This window comes from Oryzias latipes, chromosome 2 (assembly GCF_002234675.1).
Source record: "Oryzias latipes chromosome 2, ASM223467v1".
Classification (NCBI taxonomy): domain Eukaryota; kingdom Metazoa; phylum Chordata; class Actinopteri; order Beloniformes; family Adrianichthyidae; genus Oryzias; species Oryzias latipes.
In genome coordinates, this window is record NC_019860.2 from 11288039 (window position 1) to 11310383 (window position 22345).

The following is a 22345-nucleotide window of genomic DNA, read 5'->3' on the forward strand; positions in this document are numbered from 1 at the left end:
TTTTGTTCATGTTTTCTCTTTTGTATATTTTAATTTATATTTGGTGTTGTGGTTGATGTGTTGTTTCACTTTAACTTTATTTAAAAGGAAAAATTTAAACATTTATACAGTGAAAAGTTGAATTCTAAATAGCCGTTTTTTAGATTTGAGCATTTACTGTTTACATTTTGTCTGAATTTAGCCTTATGCCCTGTCCAGTCAGTCAGAATGACTTTCCTGCATTTTAGAAGAGCAAACTGCTGGAAGCACTTCATAGTTTGTGTTTTCAAAAGATTGGCTTGGTTTCAGATTTGATAGATATGAATATAACTTCATAGTTGTGACCGTTTTTTTTTCTTCCCACATCTCACTTTGAGCAGTGGCATAGACCACATGTAACTTTTTTTTGTGAAAAATAAGTGAACACATTTCATAAAGTGTGAAAAAGGGGGGGGGGGTAGAAAAAAGAAAAGAGGGTGAGAAAGTAAGGGGATACAAGTGCCAAGCTGCTAATTTGAGTAGGTTACGATTGTCAGCTTCACAATGGTTATTTTAGATCTGCTGGAACAACAAATGTTACATTCAAGAGTGAAATCCTGACACTAACATAAGTGGAAGATATCTGTTGCGTCCATCAATACACTGTGTGTTAGGAGTGAGGGATAAAGCAGACAGGGAGCAGTGCAACAGTGAGCAACAGTGAGTGGAGGTGTTGCAAGGCTCTCATGTTCCTCAACTTGAACGGCTTGAAAATGTTACATAAAATGTATCACTGCAAAGCAACTTCTAAAGTTTTGCAAATACTGCAAGATAAACATACAGAATAAAAAAAACACAAATTTTCCTTCTATCTTTATTATTCTGTTTAAACAAGAAAACATCTTTCCATAGAAGTAGGAATTGTTTTGCAAATTTGCAATGGCTAAATTCTGTTTTCTTTAATCCAGAAGCATGACATTTGATAAAAAGATTTAGGCAAAACATACATGAAGAAGCTTGTTGCACATTAAAAAAAAGGGAGCCAGTTTTCTTGTTTTCCAACAAAAGAAAAGTGCTTTTAAGCCCCAAAATTATGTAGAAAAAACAACAAAATACCATTTTTGATGGAGCATCCCTATACAATTTTTCATTTATGCATAATCACTATGTGTCATCATGCTTGGAGCACAGAGCTATGAGTTCACCATAGCCTCAAACTCATCAACCCTCTGTCTGGTGTTTCCTCTGCGGATCTTTCTATAGGACACAGTTTTATACTTCGAAGTTTTCTTCCCATCATTCTCTAGCCCATCCTTGCTGTTATTCTCAGAAGAATCTTCTTTGTTGCTTTTCATTTCCTTCTCTGGGTTTTGTTTGGCGGATGGCATCTGGGCCGGGCTCTCTTGTTTGACTTTCACTAACCCCTTGACGTCAGCATCCATGAGTGAACTCTCCTGCATCCCGTTGCTACGGGGGTGAAAAAAAAAAACATAACTGTTGTTTTATGCTTGTCCCCAAGGAAGACGATTATGATGAGATCTCATCCTTCACAAACAAACAAGTCATCTGGGTGGAATTTTAATTGGGGCTTAATGAATGAATGAACTCAGGCCAGAGTGACTGCTCTTATGCAACACCCCCTCAGCACACAAACTCAGATTTAAACATTTGAATAAAAAAAAAAGAGCGTAAAAAAAACAACAGGAAAAGCACCAGAAATGATTTTCTTTACATCACCGTATTCTGCAGACTTATATTATGTAATTTTTGATGATAGACATCTACATTTTGTTTATTAAAAAAAACAATATTAATATTATTAATCATTTTTTCCTGTACTTAAACACCACATTTAAGGTTTTGATGACTGCTGTCACTTTGAAATAAAATTATTTACACTTTTAAGACACAAATAAAGGTTGTAATGTATCTTAAGATTGACAAGTACAGGCATATCTTGTTTCTGTTTTTCTTCTTTAAATAAATAGAACTAAGGAGCAGCACAGGCAACTACGCAAAACATGTCAAGCATTTAAAAAAACTTATATTCAGGATGTCATCCAATTGAGTTGAACTTACCACGTTATTCTTCAAAATGGAAACTGTCTTGGATTAAATTTCTTCAAAATCTGTTAATTTTTCGCCAAGATAATTTATTTATGAACCTCAAATGCATTAAAACTACTGGCTGGTTGTTAAAATTAGAAACAAACCAAAGCCACAGCGTCTAGGATGAACAGTTCAGTTTGTTTGTAGTGATGCAGAAAATGAATGACAACTGGAGTCATTAGTTAAATAGGATCTGCCTGCTGCTTATGAAGCTGCAGAACAGGCAGGGACCGTCAACAAAGTGCACCAAAACAACCCATACAATCCATTTTGTTTACAACTCATGACAATTAATCAAAAGTACATAACAGACACTCATTTATGTTAATACAGATTCCACATATACTACTATTAATCAAAAAGCCATCACTATTTTTGAAACTATAAACTATAAACGTCAGAAGTAACTCACTTGGTAGATGTTTCCTTGTCCTTTTGCTCTAAAGTTTGATTTTTGAAATATTTTTGGTTGTTGTAGTTTTTAAGTTTGTTTTTCGAAAAAAACATTATCATGAAAAAGAACATATAAGGAAAAGATTTATAAAAAAAGAACAATATCTTTGAAACCACGGTAAAAAAAAGTGAAAAAAAATGTCTTTTTAAAGAATTCACACACACTCAAAAATTTTCAAAAGTGCATTACTGTAACAAATGTGTTTGCTGTAATAGAAAGAGTAACTTTACTTTAATTAATGGGGAATATATCAGGAATCTGAATTAATAACAAAGAGTGTGTAAGATGTAGATTTGATTATTTGTTGTGAGTTGTATACAAAATAAAATGTATTGTCTGGGAATTTTTAATGTACATTTTAGTCCATCCCTTTTGTCAACAAAGTAAAAGAATCTTGCAGTTTTTTTGCGTTTGTTATTCATGACTAAATTATCTCGGAAAATACTTGGAAAAATTATCTTGTAAAACCCCAAAAATATTTCAAAAAACACTGAAAAATTAATCTTGAAAAAGGTTTTTACGATAGACTTTCAGTCAGTATAAATTCAAATGCATATCTTTGTGAATTTTCTTATAATATGTTGTTCCAAATTCCTTTTTCACCCCTTTAAAATCCCCAATTGATAAAGTGCCTCACAAAAAAAATAATAAAAAAAATCAAACACTTTTCAGAAATAAGATAACAATATAGACCACCGACAACGCTTATAAACCCACTTAAATCTAAAGGGACACTTGACCTTTTAACATGTTAACAGGCAGGATACATTAAATCCCCTCTGAATGAACATATGAACAAAAACTAGAATAAACGCACACATTTATCTGTAAATTCTGAAAGCTTTAATAACTTTGTTCAGTTGTCAAATCACCAGAACTAAAAACTTCCACTGTTTAACTGAGCAGGACAAATAGAGCAGGTTTTACCTGAGTGGCTCAGGTGCAGCTTCTCTGCAGGGTTCTGCTCTTTCACCTGGATGATCAGAAGAAAGAACTGCACTTGTTCTTGTCTGGAACAGGAACATGTCTCCTGGAGAGTGGGAGCTCATCAGTGGAAGCAGCCTCAACGTCTTTTTCTCTGCTTGGTGATGTGGGTTAAATGCCCCTGGCTGGGCCAGCAGGGTTGGAGAGTTTAAGGTCGCCTGTCTTTGTGAGGGTCCTGGGAACAAATCCTTTGCTGAGATTATTATACGGTTACTGCCTAAGGGACTTACGCAGATCTCCTTCCAGGTGGAAAGCAACAGACGAAGTCCTTTTATTGACACAAGGGGGAGCTTTCACATCACTTTTTATGTCTCCAGGAGGATTGAGCTCCTGTTCTGCTTTCATGCTGCCTTGGAGAGGATCTGCAGTTGCTCTTTACAGCAAATTTTAAATGTCCTTAAGGTGGAAGTTTTACATTTGTTAGAACAAGAGTGATGTTTACAGTTTCATAGAGCCCACAAGTTTTCTCCCTTCTCTTCTTCTTCTACAAGGGCTTCCTTAATGTTCTTTGACATCCCATACTCTCCAAAAGGAAGATAACACAAATTCAAATATTAAATAAAAACTCTCAAATTGACAGAAAATGCAAAGAGTTATGATTTAACCCTTTGTATTCTTTTTTAGATCCATTAGGGATGAGGACAATGTGTGCCTTCTCAAGTTGCCCAAAACAGGAAGCAGCCCCATACCATAACACTACCACCGCATCACGCTACCACAATTTTGCCCCTGCCCCATGTTAAAAAACGTACCAAAATTTGCACGCGTCTAGTACCCGGTGAAAAGGAATTTTGGGCATAGTATCTGGTCCCCCCTCCGAAAAAAAATGGTGACATCCAAGGAAGTGTCAAAAAAATGAATGGGACCAAAATCTCATATGGGACTCAAAATAATATTTTAGAATCCACTTACAAATTCAAAACACGCGTGTTGGGTATGCACCCAAGGGAAATATATATTCCATTTTGTAACAAAGTTGGAAATTAGGAGTTTTTTACCCATACCCACAATATGGAAAAATAAAACTTTTATTTCAGTAATCTGAATTAAATTTCACACACACACCTCCAGATTAAGTGCACAAGTTTTGTTGACCTTTGACCTCGGGACGACCCTTTGGAGTTTTCCAAAAAAAAAACACCTTTAGTACCAGCTACAAATTTGAACTCCTTGAGATTTTTAACTCCTCAAGCATCAATGGGAAGCTATTTGAAAAAACATTTGTTGCCAAGAAAATCCAACAATGTACTTCTGAAGGTTCTTCTAAAAATGGTTGTTATTAAGATAAAACCAACAGAAAATCTGCCACTTTGACTTTTTGTTTTGCTTTCACGAATTTGTCACGTCCAGCACTGACCAGGCTGGCAGAGACATAAGGGGGTGGTAAAGGCCTGGGGAAGCAAGGGAAGAAGCAAGTTTTTTAATTCTGTGGTTTATTTTAGGTAATTTATTGTGGTCTCCACTTTGTGGGGCAGATCAGAAGACAACTGAATGAAATTAATCCACAGACCACTGCTTATGCAAACATTTATTTATTTTAAAATCTTACAAATTAGATTGCTTCTTTTCTTCAAGTATGCTTCCAAAGTGGTTTGACTTACTGACGAGAAACGACAAAACTAAATGTAGCTTAATTTTGGATGTGTGTGTTTGGAGGATTTTCTACATCATTTTGATTCAAATAACGAGTGTTACTTATGATACTACATCTATACAACACAATTCTTTTTTAAATTTCTAATGCCAACTTTTTAAAAAAGCCAAAAAGCTGTTGAACTATTTTCCTAAAATTCACTCCTGCTCTGACACTTTGCTTCCTGCTGTGCTCTCCACGCAGCGAGCACCTCGTCGTCTTCGGCCTCGGCGAGAGCTCGAGCTCTGATTCTCTGTCTGGTTTGGGCGATGAAGGCAGCTACATCTTCTTCCTCATCGCTACTGTTGTCCTCCTTCCTGCTCCCCGTTGCACCCGTTTCCTTGCCTTCATACCGTGAGTGATGAGTGAACTTTCTCCTGGAGGAGAAGTCGCTGTTGCTCTCCGTTTCCTCGGCTTGCTCCCGAGTCCTGCACAGCCTGCTGCTTTGCGATTGTGTGAACCCTTCGCACAAAAGCTCCCTGTTTTGACCTGATAAATCCTCACAGATTCTGGACTGTAGCCTGGATGTGATGCCATATGCTTCCTCGTCGATGTCTTCTACGGAATAGGACGCTCTGCGGCTTGAGAAGTCAAACTCAGAGGCCGAGGCATCGAGATCATCATACGGATCTTCTGATGGATCTTCCACTGAAAATTGTTTCCTTTGGGGAGGTCTGACACTTTTTAGCCAGTCGTCAACGCTGGTGTCCTTGTCTTTCTCCAGTGCAGGGTTAAGATTGAGGCATCCCGATAAGCCGTATGTCCTCTTTGGTTTCTCCTTCTTTTTTGTTTCCTCAAGAAATTCCTCCTCTCTTTTTTTCTTGTCCTCCTCTTCCTCATCCTCCTCCTTTGGTTTCTTTTTTTTGTAGAGAGTGCTGCGTTTGTTGTCTTCTAGGATCTTCTTCTTTTCATAGGTGGCCATCTTCTCCCTCATCTCTGACTTGATCTCCTTGTCCATAGAGTCCAGCTTGTCCAGGTTGACCTGGTCCTGGAAGAGACTGAACAACGGGACGCTGGTGGTGGTGATCTTCTTTTTCTTGGAACCCAGAGTGGAGTCAAACTCAGACCTGAGGGCGGACCCTCGCCCACTAAGGCTTGAGGTGCTGCTCAACCTGCTGTCTGACAGGACAGAGGACGCCCGGCCCCGACCTTTGGAGAGAGCGCTGGAATAGGAAGCACCACTTAACAAAGACGCTCTGTCATCGTCTACGACTCGGCCTGCAAGAAGGCTTGATCCACCAGCGAAGCTGAGTTCAGAGCCAGCTTGTGAGGGAGGGGGCAGGCTCATTTCACTCTGCTTCTGTTTGATCGTCTCAGAGACGACGTTGGCGATCCAGTTCTGGATACTGGCCAGGTTGACCATTGGTTCTCCTGTGGGGCCTTGCACAGTAGGAACTGGGAGAATTGGTGGTACTGGAGGGACTACAGATGATGAAGATCGTGTACTGCGAGCTTGTGAAACTGAAGTTATGATAGATGACCTGCCACTGAGCATGGACATGTTATCATCGTTGTTGACACTGGGAGGGCCTGTGACACCAGCATCAGCCCAGAAGGCAGACAGAGGTATCGTCCCTCCGCTAATGCAGCTTTCTGTCTCCCAGCCACACATGGACTGACTTTCCTCTAAAGTTTTCTTGGAACGCTCTAGAATCTCCTCCCGTCTTTGTCTCCTTTTGATTGTGGCAGAATCCTCGCCTCGACTGAGTTCCAGGATCTCATCAGTGTTTTCCTCGCCAAGACGCTTTTGCTGCCTCCGCTTCCAGGCCTGGTACGCAGTCAGGTTGACGTCTTTGAAGGAAACTGTCTTAGCGTCATCCTCACTCACGCCTTTTTCTCCGTCAGCGATGGAACTTTTCTCTCCGTCCTCACGTTCTTTTTTATTCCAACCAAACTGGATTCTTTTGACACGCCAACGCTCTAAAGGCGTCATCTTCTCCTTGTTTTTCTGACAAAAGTTGTACATGGAGCTGGTGTCAGAGAGGATGCTCTCCACTTCGTCGTCAATCCTTGTATTTCCTTCTCCAGCTTCTGTAGCTGTGTTGTCGCTGCCCTCGTCGTCCTCTTTCCTCCTGTAACGGGCAGCAGCTTCTTCCTCTATCTCCTTGAGTCTTTGCTTCCAAAGATCAGAATAGCTGGTGCAGCTGGAGGTCGACGCTGCGTCGGAAGGCAGGCGCCTGCTGCGACACTTGATCTTCTCCTTCACTGCTTTTACTTGCTCACTGGTTACACTTTCCACTTCAGTGTGTGCCAGGTCTTTTGCTCGCTTTGGATGGACCCCGAGGAGAGATTCCACATCCTCATCTTCACTGTTGAGCTGCGCTTCCCACCACTCTTCATTCTGGTATTTCTCATTTCGCTGCTGCCACTCATGGATCATGGAGTCAAGATTGTCATCATTCTCCTCTCCATTTGGCTTGGGATTCTCAAGCAGAACTAGTTTCTCTTCAACTGCGGAGGAGTCGTGGCTATCCAGCCCGTTTTGCGGCCCGACCAGCCCACTTTTGAGCGCTGCGGCAGCCGCAGATGAGGCCACGCTGCTCATCACACTACCTCCATCTTCCTCCTCTTCCATCATTATTGAATGGGCTTTCACTTCCAACATACTCTGATCTTCCTCTTTATCTGTATCGTCTTCATCGTCAACTGAGGTTTCACCAAAGATCTGGGCTCTAGCACGGGCGTCAATCACTGAACACTGGCTGAGTGTTTCATCGTCGTCGTCTCGCTCCTCCAGCAGGTTTTCATTGAGCTCTCGCAACTGCTTCAAGAAACCCTCGTTGGGATTTATTGCTCGTTTTTTCCGCATGGTTGTGAGGGCTTCCATGATGGTCATATTCTGGAAGATCATCAGGTAAGATGCCACCAGGACAGCAGAGCGACTAACCCCCATCATGGAAACAACAAGGGCCTTCCCTGCAACAAAAGGAAACACTAATTAGCACCATCAGAAACTGGATTTTGATGCCAATTTCTATCTATCTATCTATCTATCTATCTATCTATCTATCTATCTATCTATCTATCTATCTATCTATCTATCTATCTATCTATCTATCTATCTATCTATCTATCTATCTATCTATCTATCTATCTATCTATCTATCTATCTATCTATCTATCTATCTATCTATCTATCTATCTATCTATCTATCTATCTATCTATCTATCTATCTATCTATCTATCTATCTATCTATCTATCTATATAAATATATATATATAAAAGAAAAAACTTGGTGTCATAGAATTTTGGCCGGGCTCAAACCGCAATTGTCACTTTATCCTCCATGATCAGATAATTTACAAATGGCTGGCACTTGTGTGAATTAAAAGTTAAACTGGATTCACTTTCAACACGCGTCAATTGCGATGTTCACGGAGCCCGAAAATTTGTGAAACATCTAACTATTTATTGTTATTTAACTTTAAATTAAATATTTACCTTGCTACCTAAATATTTAGTTAGTAAATGTAACATTTAGAAATACGTGAATTAAAAGGTGTAAAAAAGCATTTAAAAAATGTAACATGTTTGTTTTTCGCCCAAAACAGGCTAAATAACAAAAAATATATTGGTGTTACTTTTTTAATCTGGGCCTTCACAAACGTTACTCCAGTTTTTGGAAGCTGTTCTTATACTGGGATTCCTAAGAAGTGAAATTATTGGGGGTTTGTCCAGGATCAGGACCTTTAGCTAAATTTGTGTTAACCTGACTTCCTTTTTCAGGAACTAATAATCTGTGTGGCCAACTCTAAGCATTGAGATCAAAGGTGCATAATTAGCCAAATGAAACCACAGAACATAGCTGAAAGCATTTATAATAAAATTTATATGCAAATGTCTCTGGTGGAAAAACTCAAAGAAAATCCAGCTGTGTGACCAAGTACCCCACACATCCTGGGCATCAAGTTCCTCTCAACTCATGAGAGATACTGGATAAAAAGGACCCACAAAGACTGTTTTAAATTTGAAATAAGGGTTTTGTCAAATCTGAAAGAGACAAGGCTAAATTGTTGCTAACAACAAAGCTTTTTTCTTCTTTCTTTGTGGTTCTACCTGTTATGAGTAACAAAAAACGACCGCTTACCTTTATGTGTGAGCAGCGCCTCGTCCAGGAATTCGGCAGTTGGCCGAAAGTGTGGTGAGATGTCGGCTTCAGTAAAATCGTCCACCTCGATGCCCATGTACTGGATGTTCATGCCAGCGTAGAAAGACTCGTTGGTGTAGACTCCAGTTCCATGGGCTGTGTTAAGGATGTGTGTGATCCCCATTCGCTTTAATCGAGCTTTATTGACTGCGACAGACCTGGTGCCAAAAAAAAAGTGATTTTTTTTTTGGATGAAACTATTAAAAATTAACAAGGTCTCCTACAATTTTAGGAGTTGTACCTTGAGTCCTCTAACAACATCCTTCAAGAGAACATTTCCATGTTTAATCCCACCCTGGTCATCTTTTGATCTATTTTCAAAGCGCTCCCAGTGGTCTTTTAATTATAATTATGCTGTTTTTAGCCCAAATAAAAAAACTGTGTTGTTTTTTAGGATATAGTTTTTGCAGAGTGGCGGTAAATCCTCAGAAATTTGCCCTCTACATCTTACGCTGCATAAATCACCACAAGAACGTATTAAAAACTCCAAGAATACAATTCTCATTGAAAATGGTTTTCACTACATTTTGATTAAAAATCGAAAATTTTCCCAAAGGGACTTTTTTCTGTGGCTTTTCAAACTTGGCAAACACTTCAATCACATCATGACTGCTGTATTTCACAAATATCCACCACACTGGTCAAATTACAGTTCAATACACCCCTAAAGATTATTAAATGACTTGTTAAAGCTATACTAAACATATTTTTCTGAAAACTCACTTCTCAGCGATAAAGATGTTGGGCCACACCTCGTCCACAGGGTTGCTAGGAGCCTCCAGGCGCTCCTGCACCATAGCCCTCTGGATGTCCAGCACACAGGGGGTGTTGTAGGGGCTTCGGTCGTCAATCATGTCCCGGACCCGGTTGTAGAGGTCCTCCACCATCAGCTGCTCGGCTGATTCCAGCATGGATTCCGGGATAGACTCTGTTCGTATGCCACGAGGTGGCAGCTCTGAAGAAGAGGAACCAAACCAGTCATGGAAGCAGTGGTTATTAACTGTCTGCAAGTAATTGAAAGTTGCAAAGATAATAAGCAGGCTTTACAACTCAGCAAACTTTGGGCTCTTGAACTTGTATTTTTAAAATTTTGGTTAGTTTATTTTAAGACACACAGTGTCTTAAAACAATCTTCAAGTTGTGTTTTTAGGGTTTTTAACACGTTCTTGTGGCATTGGAGGACCTATATTAAGAAAATAAAGTTCAAAGATAAATGTCTGTGTATTTCTTTATTCAAATCGTTGTGAATCAGAAGCAGACAAAATATGCCATTAGGGAAAGATTGGATTTGTGACGTGGAAAATATACTGGGCGGGCCACAAGTTCCCTGCTCTGCTTCCTTCTGATGTACATCTTTATTGTCCTCATCCGAGCTGACATCTGGCTCAAAACTGCATGGCTGGATGGCTCCAATGTTGTTTGCCATTTTTGTTGCGTCATTAATGTTAGCTTTGGGATGTCAGGGGCTGTATGCTGTTTAGAGAGCAAGAAACAGATGGATGACAGGAAGCGGGGACGGGCTTGCTCCGTGTCAACAGTCCCGCCCACAACTTAGACCTGAATTTCTGATGAACTCCTGCTGCTCTTCATAAAATATGTCCTACAAAGTTTCTTTTTATTTTGGATAAAAACAGCTTCATCATAATTAAAAAACCACTAGCAATGATGTTACAACATGTAGATAAAATAACGATGGAAGTTGGACTCTGTTGTATTTGGTTCGATTGTCAATTCATATTTGGACTCTTCTCTTCTCCTCTCCTTAGAGTTCATCAAGGTCAAAAGTTAAAAAATTAAGTTATATTTGATTAATTTTTTAAATCTGCAAAGACTTTCTGAGAAATTTCATCAGCACTTAATAAAGCTGTTTTAAAAGGGCTGTAGAATGTCCACAAAGGCTTGAACAATTCTATCAGGAGGTGAAAAAGGGCAAGGATACCAAGGTATTTAAAGGAATCTGGTGACCTTTCAGCTTTAAACAGTGAGGGAAATTAAGCTGCCATAAAATACAGAAAGAGAGTCAAGGCCAAATGACAGAACCTGAAAGTACCAATTCTGTAGAAATTGATCAACAGAGACACAGAAAAAGTCACCAAAAATGTAGAAACTCTAAAGTTGTTGTTAATTAGAAATGTTTTGCAATTCTGGAACACAAAAAGGTTGAAGGCAAGAAAGAGTAAAAACACAGTGTTTAATGGAAAAGCAGTCAGCTGCATGACATGCGACGGGGAAAAAAATTGTGAAAAAAAGTGATGTTAGGGGAGAGACACCTACTGACGAAAAAACTGAAGTCCATTCAGGCAGATGTCTAACACAAAAAACGAATTATTAAATATTACAATATAAACAACCTCCAACAAATAAATGATCGACTTATTATCTAAAAATGTTAAGAAAATGTAAAGATAAAAACAAGAATAAGGTAATATAAAGTGGAATTTTTTAAAGTGTTAATCTGACTGCTACAATTTCAAATATTCAAAACGCTCCTCAGTAGTTACAAATGTGTGTTTTAAATCTATGAAATATCACATTTTTGCCATTTTTTTAAGAGTTTGGGTTTAGTTAAAATGAGCTTGAAGACAAGAGGAAGCTGTAACTTTGTTATTCTGCCTGTTCCGACACATTAAATATGAACAGGCTAACGTTCCCATTATGAGGGAAACAATGTTCCCCCAGCATCACGGGTAAAACACATGCAGCCCGACAAAGCTCTCATGGTGCATTTCCAGCTCCCTGCGGGGATAAAAGCACTTTGTCTGTCATCCCAGGGAATGCACGCATGCAGCCACATGTGCTGCTGTTGTCTCTTAGCTTTCCAGCCTCAAGTAAATCATAGCACTCATGCAGAAGCTGGCTGTGCGCATCAGTGGCCGTCAGCAGATGAAACATGCAGCATCCATTAAGATGTCACTAATGTCTGTTACAGGAGTTGATTCGAGATGTGTCATGGAGCCTAATTTGCTCAATCAGCGTCACCCCGCTCCTCCAGCGAGAGCGTGTCTCCGCACTAACCATGTGAAGGAATGGACCGCCTCTGACTCCAGAGCGTTTCTACTAAATGCGACTTGGTTCTTCTCCTGCATGCTGACTTTGAATCAGAAGCGAGGAGTTAAGCAGAAGTCTGTTGAAAACTGCATGGCCTGATCTGGAGTTGGCTCATTTACACCCTACCGAGTGTTTGCGTTGCATCTGGAAATGTTGAGCAGTTGCAAGAAGAACAACAGACCAGGGGGCAACTTTACTTCCATTTGAATGAAGACTCTTGGCTTTTTCTCATTCAGCCGTATTGATTGTTTTCTAGTAAACTATATAGAAATTGGCAATTGTTTGACATTTTGACCATGTTTAAATTTTCCTAAAATGTGTTAGGAGGAGTTTATGACTTAGACACATGCACCTGCATCACATCTTTAGGTTATAAGAGGTTGTAGAAAGGAGCAGCCACATCTAAAGTGGACAATGGTAATAGGTAATAGGTAAGGCACTTATGACGTACGGGTGATGCTGTCAGACACCTACAGTTGGAGGACACTAGGTCCAAAATGTCACAGCGGTGCAATTCTCGTGAATCTTGCTCCAGGCTTTTTCTTTCACAGCTTTATTCCAGTATTTGAAAGACTTGGTGTTATAAAATTCCAGCTGAGCACCAATTGCAATTATTAATTTCTTCTCCATGATAAATTTTCTAACGGTTGGTACTTCTGTCAATCAAAAGGGATGCCATCCATATGTTTCTACCAAATCCAAGTACCTGATTGGTCGGGGTTTGACTTGGTTTAACTTACAACCCACGTTCAATGGCTGCGCATTTCGCACATAGTCTGACGCGTGAATCTGACAGTTTTAGATACAGAAGCCCAAAACCTGCATTTTTTGCAGTTACAGAGACTTTCATTTGAAAGTAGATGTTTAAACGCGTCGGTGTGAATGTAGCTAGATGTACAAATTTAATTCTTTGTAGGTAATACGAGACGTAAAGTGTTGCTCCGGCTGCTTTCCCTGTTGCCTCACCCTCATGGATGATCTTCTTGGCAGCAATGGCTGAAGAGAGGTGGATGGGCTCCATGAAAATGCTCGCAGCGTCAGATCCAGAGATTGCAGAGAACCTGGACTCAGATGCCATGGAGAAACTACGAGGGAAATTAAGACAAAGACAGATACCATCACTACAACATGCATGTTAGTCAGCCGTGTGGAACAACAAGAAAACCCGCGTCTTTATCTGTGAACTGATTGCTTAATTTTTTTGAATTTTTTTAGGAGGTCAGAGGGCATCTAGTTGCAGATCTTACCCTGCTTCCTTCAGTGTTAAAGATTATAACGCTAAACTTAAACTATATTTTTCTCTTCATATGAATATATTCAGATGCAGTGATCTGTTTACTGAAATCCAGAGTTTTAAACTTGTCCCGACAGCCGTCAAAAGCCAAACGCACAAGTGACTGCTTTTTTTTTCTTTTAGAGACTGAGTCAGCATCTAAATACTGCCTGCAAGAATTTATAACACATGCTTTAAGCAGCTGAAAGTGGGTTTTCTGGGTCATGCAGCTCTCTCACATCTTTTTTATTGCTAATATTTTGGAAGTGAAAATGATTATTTTGTTATGAAAATTATTTTGTGGAGATTAAATGTACTTGTAGGTACGTGTCTGGGTGTGCACACATGGTTACTCACACAAAGTCGCATAAATAAAAAAACATTTCTTATTGTTTATACCTGGGGGAAGCGCAGCGCAGGTATTGCGACTGGACTCCCCGGACGTCTCCGCCCTCATCATCTCTGTCAGGTACCGCCTGATCTCTGCTCTCTGCGTTTTCCTCGGTTGACGCCATAGCAACCAGGATCTCTTTCTGATGGAAAAAAGAAAAAAAAAGGAAAATTTTTTAGACTTCCAGCACTTGTTGGTGGTTTTATAATGATGAGTCAAGGGGAAACAGTGCAGGTCAACAACACACAGACAGGATTTATAAAAAAAAAAAAAGAAAAGCAGGATTCAATGTGACGTTGTGTTGTGAGAGTGGGATCTATTTTTAAGGTGACGACAGCTGCTTCAGCCCGCAGGCCTCAGAGCGGCACAGATCTCACAGCCCTGAGCTTCAGTTCAAGGAGTGGCAGCTCTCAGATCAGACATGTGAAAACTCTGAAACGGTCCATGACCTGTATGTGTGTGTCTGTGTGTGTTGTTCTGTTTGTTTGTGAGCCGTTGTTTGTGTTCTTACCTGAGGCTGTGAGTGCTCCTCCGAAGGCAACAGCGGCCACACTGACACAATCTCCCAAAGTTAGAGCCAGACCGCCCCCTTCACCTCCCCCCACTGATGGCTGAGGACGATCCGACATCTGACACCAGAGGAGGGGGTATCACAGTACTTTTACTCAAGTACTACCTTTTACTGTTTCTTTTGCTGTTGGTTATTATGACCCACAGCAGCAGTCACTGACTGCAAGGACCATAGTTTTTTCGTGAGGGTCAAACACTCAAAAAGGTTCAAAACGTCAAAAAAACGCATCAAATCGAAAAACAAAAACACGTCGAAAGTCGTCGAAAGCTCAAAATGACATGACAACTGTGTAACAAAAAAAACTGTACAAAAACGTCTAATTTGTTCAAATTGCCCAAAAGCCAAAAAGCCCTCAAAGGAAAGGTATAAGCCCAAAAAGACATGACCAATATATTGTAAAAGAAAAGCAGCATTTAAAGACATAGGCTATCCTAACGGCAAAATCTTCTATATTGTTTCTGCATTATTTTATTTTTATTATTACATTATTATGTGAGTGTGGCTGAAGGTTTTTGCGTTTCTCCTTCCTTGCGGTGAAAATTTAACCTCCACCCGAAAAGTCAACAGAATCATTATGGGATGGCCACAAGACCTATGGCTTGGCGTCCATTTTGTGGCGAACTCTGAAAATTGACGATTTTCGTGTCTTTCAACAACATGGGAAAACGACACTTTGGTTCAGGCGATTTTCACGAAATCGCACAGACATGCCATTAGCTTGAGTTTACTAACACCAAAGACGTTTTGTTGACCTTTGACCTTGGGAAGAGGCCGCCATCTTGAATTAAAAAAAAAAGCTCCTTTAGTACCAGATTCAATTGATAACTAAGCAGACAGTTTTTACCTTTCATCAAATTTCAACTAAAATGGATTGCATCAAAGAAAACAAACCAGAAAAAATGTTCCCTTTGGGAACCTCTTCGGACAAAATCAGTTTCTTCTTTTAAACTACCGGAAATGGAGACATCGTTGCAAAAGCACAACAATTGCAATCTGAAAAGGAAACACATTTCAGAAACAGACTCAGAGAGCTACTTGCTTGCACCAAAGATAAAAGAAGGAAATTTTCAGATAAACATTACTGAAAATGCATGGTCACCCCCTGAGGATGAACACTGGCCTAACAACAAAAAGCCTTTACTGATGAGAAAAAGAAGTTCAGAGGAACCCCCGTCCCCAGTCAAAAAGACTAAACTAATCTATGAAAATGTCTGCCTAAATCTGGCTCTAGACTCTGAGGATGAACTGGATTTTGAAAGTCCTTTTGCCAGTTCACCAGTAACTGGGATCCAACCTGAGGAGATGGAAGAAGACACATCTAGCATTACATGGGACAGCTCACCAACAACCAAAACACATCATTTAATAGGAGTGCCTGATGTCTGGAACGTTGGGTCACATTACATTATAAGACCAACGCTTGCAGCTGATGATACCTTTGGAAAAAGCCTTCATTCCAACTCCAATGTTAAGTGGATTGGAAGTAAACACTTGGGCTGGAAGGACATTGTTAAAGCAGTCCATCAAACGATCTCTAAGGAAAGTGGTCCCGCTGAAGTTTTGGTCATTCATGCTGAAGGGGATGAATTAGGAACAATTCCTCCAAGGGTGATTGCAAGTCAGATGGCAGAAGACCTGTGGGTTCTAAAAGAAAAGTATCCTCAAATGAACATAGCTTTATCCCTCATCATCCCAAGAAGAAATTGGAGATTTGGAATTCCTGCTTGTATGAATAAACTCCGGACCACTGTCAACAAAATGACCAAGGGGTATAGTGACCTGTTCAATGTGGTGGTTAAACATAAAAATTTGGTTCCAGCTGAAGAGAACATCTATCTATCTGATGGAGTAAATTTAACCGTACGAGGGAGTCATGTAGTTTTAAATAACATTTGGACTTCCATCAAGACAGTACTCCCAGAGGAACTACCAGACTGGATAACTTATTTTCTTGATGATTTTAGTGAGAGTGATAATCTAAATTGGGTGAAATGATCCCAATCTGATATTTTTCGTGAGGGTTATTGTTTTCTTTATTTTAAGGACATGTTTGTTTGGATTAAAGAAGATCTATACTTTAGGTCTGCAATGTTTGGGTTGTCTTGTAGCACTTTAGTTTACTGGGGATTCTGAAAGTGACTTAAGTGTCTTTTTGTCTAATAAAAAAACAAACAAACTAAGCAACCAAAAAAAAAAGTTAGTTAGTTTAAGTTACTAGGTTATATTTATACATAGTTTTATTCAATTCTGTAAAAAAAAAAATTTGTGTGTAAATAAAAATTGGGGGTTCTCCCCAACACTCATACTTTGTAAATTCTTACATTTTTATTTATTTTATTGTTTTGTTTAATTATTTCATTCTGAAAAATACTCGATTTTTTTCCGGGGGGAGGGGATCTTCATGAACTCTGCTTTGCTTTGCCTTCAACGTTCAGTCAAAAAAGCTTCAGCTAGACGGGGTTCAACTCCCTGCAGTGTCCTTGAAAATTCTTTGACTTTGACATGATACATCAAAGTAAATAGTCTTCAAAAAAAGATTATTTCAAAGTCTTAAAAACTATTCTAAAATTTTTAAAAATTATTCTAAAGTTTTAAAGATTATTCTATGTTGATAAAGAATTGTTTAGGAATTGATTAATATAGCAAAATTACATGTATATAATGTAAATGTACTTTTTTCTCAATAAGTTGCATTGGTTTGTATTATGACGGTACCAACCAGTGTTGCCAGGTAGTGTCACAGTTTCCCAGCCCAAACGCCATCTGAAAAACTGTCAGACCTAGCAAAAAAAAACGCACAACCCTTCTATGACCGCAGACCACGAGGGTTGGGGAGTACGCAAAATAACGATATCAAGAGACTCAACAATACACCGCTCCCCCACCCCCCACTGGACTAATTTAGCACCCGAATCCAGTCATTTTTCAGAATAAAAGATTTTTAAAATAAAGGATAGATCAGACTCATAATAAAATGAGTACACATTGCTCAATGATGGCACCATGAAACTCCTGACTGTGGGAAGACACACACACACACACACATATATATATATATATATATATATATATATATATATATATATATATATATATATATATATATATATATATATATATATATATATATATATATATATATATATATATATAAAATTGAGTCTGATTGGTTGAGGCAAACGCGATGACCTCACTAAAGCTTAGAATTTGGAACTATTATAGTTCCAAATTCTAAGCTTTAGTGAGGTCATCAGAGACTCAATTTTGAGTACATCACATGCCGCACATGACATTTTTAATGACAGTGACAGCCGGTACAATATACAACATGATAGATCGATGCAACAGTACTGCTCCTGAACTTCCATTCATTTTCTCAACCCATTTCAACCCTTTCAGGGTTTCTGGAGCAGGGTTTACTGTTGGCCAAAGTCGGGTACACCCTAGATCAGGGGTGGGCAAACTACGGCCTTCGGGCTGGATCCGGCCCGGCTCCATTATTGCTCCGGCCCACTGAACAATATCAGACCCATGCTTTCTTTTTTTTTTTTATCTGGCCACACGATCAAGACCCGCATGGAATGTGAAATTTTATTCCACTATTCTGCAGTCCGTGCTCCAACCTGAAATCCTTTAAAATCCTTGTCAAATAGAACGGAAGACAGTCTTCCCTTTCTCCATCGCAGTTCATCTTTCCCGGTTTAGCTCATTCTTTTAGAGCGATAATGCTAAATAACAGCACACCAAGTAACACACCATGTTCTGTATCCTGATTGGCTGGAGACCTTGTCAAACAATCTCCTCCGTGCCGAGTCTCCTGGACAGAAACGCGGAGCTCTTCAGATCTACAGAAATCTGTGAGATCAGATCTTTGTTTTCATTCTAAGATCCTGGACCTAATTTCTATGAATGTTTAAGAATTTCAACAAGAGATAAGGGTGAAAATGTTCATGTCTGTCTGAGAAAAGTGTATTTAGGCATTGAGGAGTTTTCCTGCCACAAACGTCTGTAATCATGCTCAGTGGATTTCACCAATCATGGTTCTTTTTAGAATGGAACTCCTCCAATAAACAAGGGAACATTGTACTGGTGAAAGGGAACGCAGATATATGCTTAGCTGCAGCAGAAGTCGTAGAAATTTGATTTTTTTATAAATTATTACTGGATGAGAAACAGATGTGCAGGACACAGCTGCTTAGTTTTAGCGCAAACTGTGAGACATGTAAGGAGCTGCAGCCCTCAAAGTCTCAGCGGGACAAAGACGGGAGAGGATCCACCATTTATTGTTTTTTCTATTTAATATATCAGTATATTTCAAAGACTTTTTGTCTATGAAAATCACAGAGAGATTTATTTGGTCATTTTTTATTTCATAAATAGTGTTATTTATTTTAATAAAAGGTTTATAAGCTGGGGGGGGGGCGCTTTCTGGCTCCTCTCTCTGTGTGGGGTGGGGGGGGGGGGGTGCTGGGCCTGGGGTGTCGGCGCCTCGGGGGTTGGGACCCCTGGGCTGAGGGGACCTGGCCCCTATGCTGGGGGGGGGGGGGGGGGGGGGAGACGGCTGTTTGACCACCGGGACACAGTTTACCAGCTGTCCCCAATTTACCCCCTTCCTCATATAATCTCATATTAGGGTGAGGGGGTGGGGGGGTTAGCCTGCGATGCACCTTGGGTGGAGGAGCTACTTGGCAGTGGTCCCCTTCCATAGTTGCCGCATGGAATAGCCCACCCTCTCTTGGTTTTCTTTGCACCTTAGACATATAGGGCTCTTGGTAGGGGGGGTGCTTGGACATCACTGCCAGCAAGCAGCAGATGTCCTCTTAACGCCCTGCCCGCCAATTTTAACCGCACCTTAGACATTTAGGGCCCCTTGGTGGGGAGGGTGATGGGACATCACTGTGAGTAGTCAGGAGATGTCCCCTCAGTGCCCTACCTGCCAATTTTAACTGCACCCCCTTAGTACACACACCCTTTACTCCTCAAAATTAGATTCAAACATAATCACACACACACATGCACACCCTCACAAACACATGCACACACATTTCGCAAGGAAGGTGGGACCTTGGACCATCTGTGCCCTACCCCATCCCTGGTAGGGGGTACTGGACCCTTGGCAACGGCGGCCGTGTCCCCTGGGTGCTGGTTTCCTGGGCCCGGCGGCCCTCTCTCCACGCAGGGAGAGGGATCCCTGAGCCTTCTGGCAAGGCCAGAGGTCGGGGCTAACTTCACACCTGAGCAGGGGGTGTCCGTGTCCCTGTGGGGTGGGTTCTGGCCCTTGTCCCTGAGTGCTGGGCTTTGCCAAATTTCCAACTGTGGCCAAGCCTGGTCGGGCCATGTTTACAACACCCCACGTGGCCCCCCTTTTCCCCGGGATGCCCCCCTCCTGGGTGGGGATGGCTGGCCCCTGCCTTGCTCCTTTCTGGACCAACCGTGGGCCGGGTTGGTGGCTGCCTGGAGCGCGGAGCGAGTCTCCCTTGGGGGGTCCTGGCTCGTACTTGGGGTTGGGGGGGGGGTGCCTAGAACTCTTGGGTGGTGCTTTTCTGGGGCTGTGGGAACCCTTCTCGGGTGGGGCCCTGCGTTGGGCCCTCCCGGCGTGGCGGGGGGGGGGGGGGTGCTCTCCTGGTTGTGCTGGGGCGGCACTCTCTTTCCCCCCGTGCCTCCCTGCTCTCTGGCTCTGGAAGCCTCGAGGCGGTCCTGCTGGCCCTGGCCTGGGTGGCGGATGTGATCGCCCGGGGGGCGGTTGTTCTCTGCCTTCTGACGTATGGCGTCGGGGGGTTCTGGCTGCTGCAGCTGCTGCGGCAGGGGTCTTGGTGTGGGGATGGCTGGGCACTCTCCCTCCTTCTTTTCACATTCCACCATCCATTTTAGAAGAACATAAACACTCAATTGAGCACAGGTGTTAGCTCACCTTTGCACTAATAGTTTGCATGATTGAATGAATGAAATATTTCCCCTCTAGTTGGTTTGAAGGCATAATTATGCGTGTGTGAACACTATCTGTTTTGTGTACATTTTGACATGTGGACATTTTTGCAGCTAGCAGGTGTTTTTATAACATTTGAGTGTGTGTGTGGACAGGCCCCGCCCTTTGAGATTTGTATTACATCCCAACCTTACCGTAATAATAACTATCCAGCAACTTGTTGCTTTATGCTGCTTCATGGTTTTATCCCCTCCCCTCCTATTATCACCCTCCTATCCCCCCTCTTTCTAACATCCTGCTCTCTCTTCTTCCCTCCTTTCCTTTTCCGTCCAGTCCAACACAAAGATTTTCAAATATGATTAAAATGAATAAAGTTTGGCCTGAATTACAAAAGGGGTTTATTCAGACATACCTCATCTGTCTGCCCAGCTGTTGGACAGGAAAAGTAAAAAAAAAAAGGATAAATAAAAAGTAATAATAAATAAATAAAATGTTCATAAACTAATAAAACTTTATTATAGGGCTTTTTAATAAAACAAATATATTAAATAAATTTAAAGTTTCAAAGAAAAAGAGTTATTGTGGCCCTCACAAAAAAAGTTTGGGGACCTGCTCTTGCATCCAAGTGGTGTTGGAAGATTTGTTGTTTTTCATTCTCATGATCATTCAAACACCACATGAATGCAGCATTTCTCTAAGTTTTACATTTGGTACATCAAGCCATTGATGCAATCGGCGCTAAAATGAGAAAAAAGTTTTAACCCTAAAACTCTAAAATGCTCTGTTTTAAAATATAATTTTCAATTCAAATGTTTTCATCCAGATTCCATGTTATTTCTTTCTCACTCAACGCATCTGCTCCTGGTCTGGCCCTTCTATCCAGAACCCTACGTGGCCTGTGAGCCAAAATAATGGCCCACCCCTGCCCTAGATGGTCTGTCTCAGAGCTCATGGAGCGGGAGCAATTTCAATCAACACGGCTTCTCAGTGGCGAGCTGGCGGCCAGACAGAGACATGCTGCGGGATGGGGAGCCAGCCTTTTCGGGCCTCCTGAACCTTAAGATATTTTAGCCTTCAGCCTTCTGTCTCTCCTCTTCAGTCCACACTTTTTACTGGAATGATGGAGTGATCAGTTTTTGCTGACATCTCGTGTGTGTTCTCTGCTGTGCTGTCACTTGGTTGTTTTTACGATATAGTAAAATAGACCTATTGCACCTCAGTCCAAATGGTATTTTCCAAGATCCAAATAATCTTCTTTTTCATTTTGAAATTATTTTATGATGGTATAGGATGATTTGATTAACAACTTGCGTGTCACAGATTGATCGTGGTTGGATTGTAGGAATACAATTGGATTCATGGATTATTTGTTACACCATTAATATATAATGGCAATGTGATTGATGGACCGAGACATGATGTCCAGATGTGCTCAAGCGGTTTCAGGTCTGGGCAATTGCCCAGCCAGTCTGTTACATCAATACCTTCGTCTAGCAGGAACTGCTGAAACACTCTAGCCACATTGTGTCGCATCGGGAGGAACCCAGGGCCAATCACACTAGCACATGGCCTCACAAAGGGTCTCATCTTGGTAGCTAATACCAGTCAAGCTACCTCTGGTGAGCACATGGAGAGCTGTGCGACCCTCTAAAGAAATGGGTTGTAGACGTCATCTCATGGTACTGCTGGAGTCACAACACTATCGGAATTCAAAAGTCACATTGGCATTTGCAATTAATTTACATTTTAATATTTGATTTAGCTTCCTTTTGAAGATGACTCACATTTCAGGTAATTAAGAATGTTGCACTTAGTATAGCATCTGCTTTTTCTTTTAAGCCTTCAACTA

General features: G+C 40.9%; 1 protein-coding gene across 1 annotated transcript; it reads right to left on the bottom strand.

Moving 5' to 3' along the window:
* Nucleotides 1-818: 818 nt before the first annotated feature.
* Nucleotides 819-14588, bottom strand: dusp27 (dual specificity phosphatase 27, atypical). The gene is made up of 7 exons (XM_023964469.1): nt 14511-14588; nt 14008-14141; nt 13302-13420; nt 10011-10242; nt 9228-9445; nt 3449-8054; nt 819-1425 (listed from the first exon to the last, which is right to left on the bottom strand). Exons 2-6 carry the CDS (start codon nt 14121-14123, stop codon nt 5290-5292), a joined length of 3450 nt encoding a protein of 1149 aa, XP_023820237.1. The 5' UTR covers nt 14124-14141; nt 14511-14588; the 3' UTR covers nt 819-1425; nt 3449-5289.
* Nucleotides 14589-22345: the final 7757 nt, after the last annotated feature.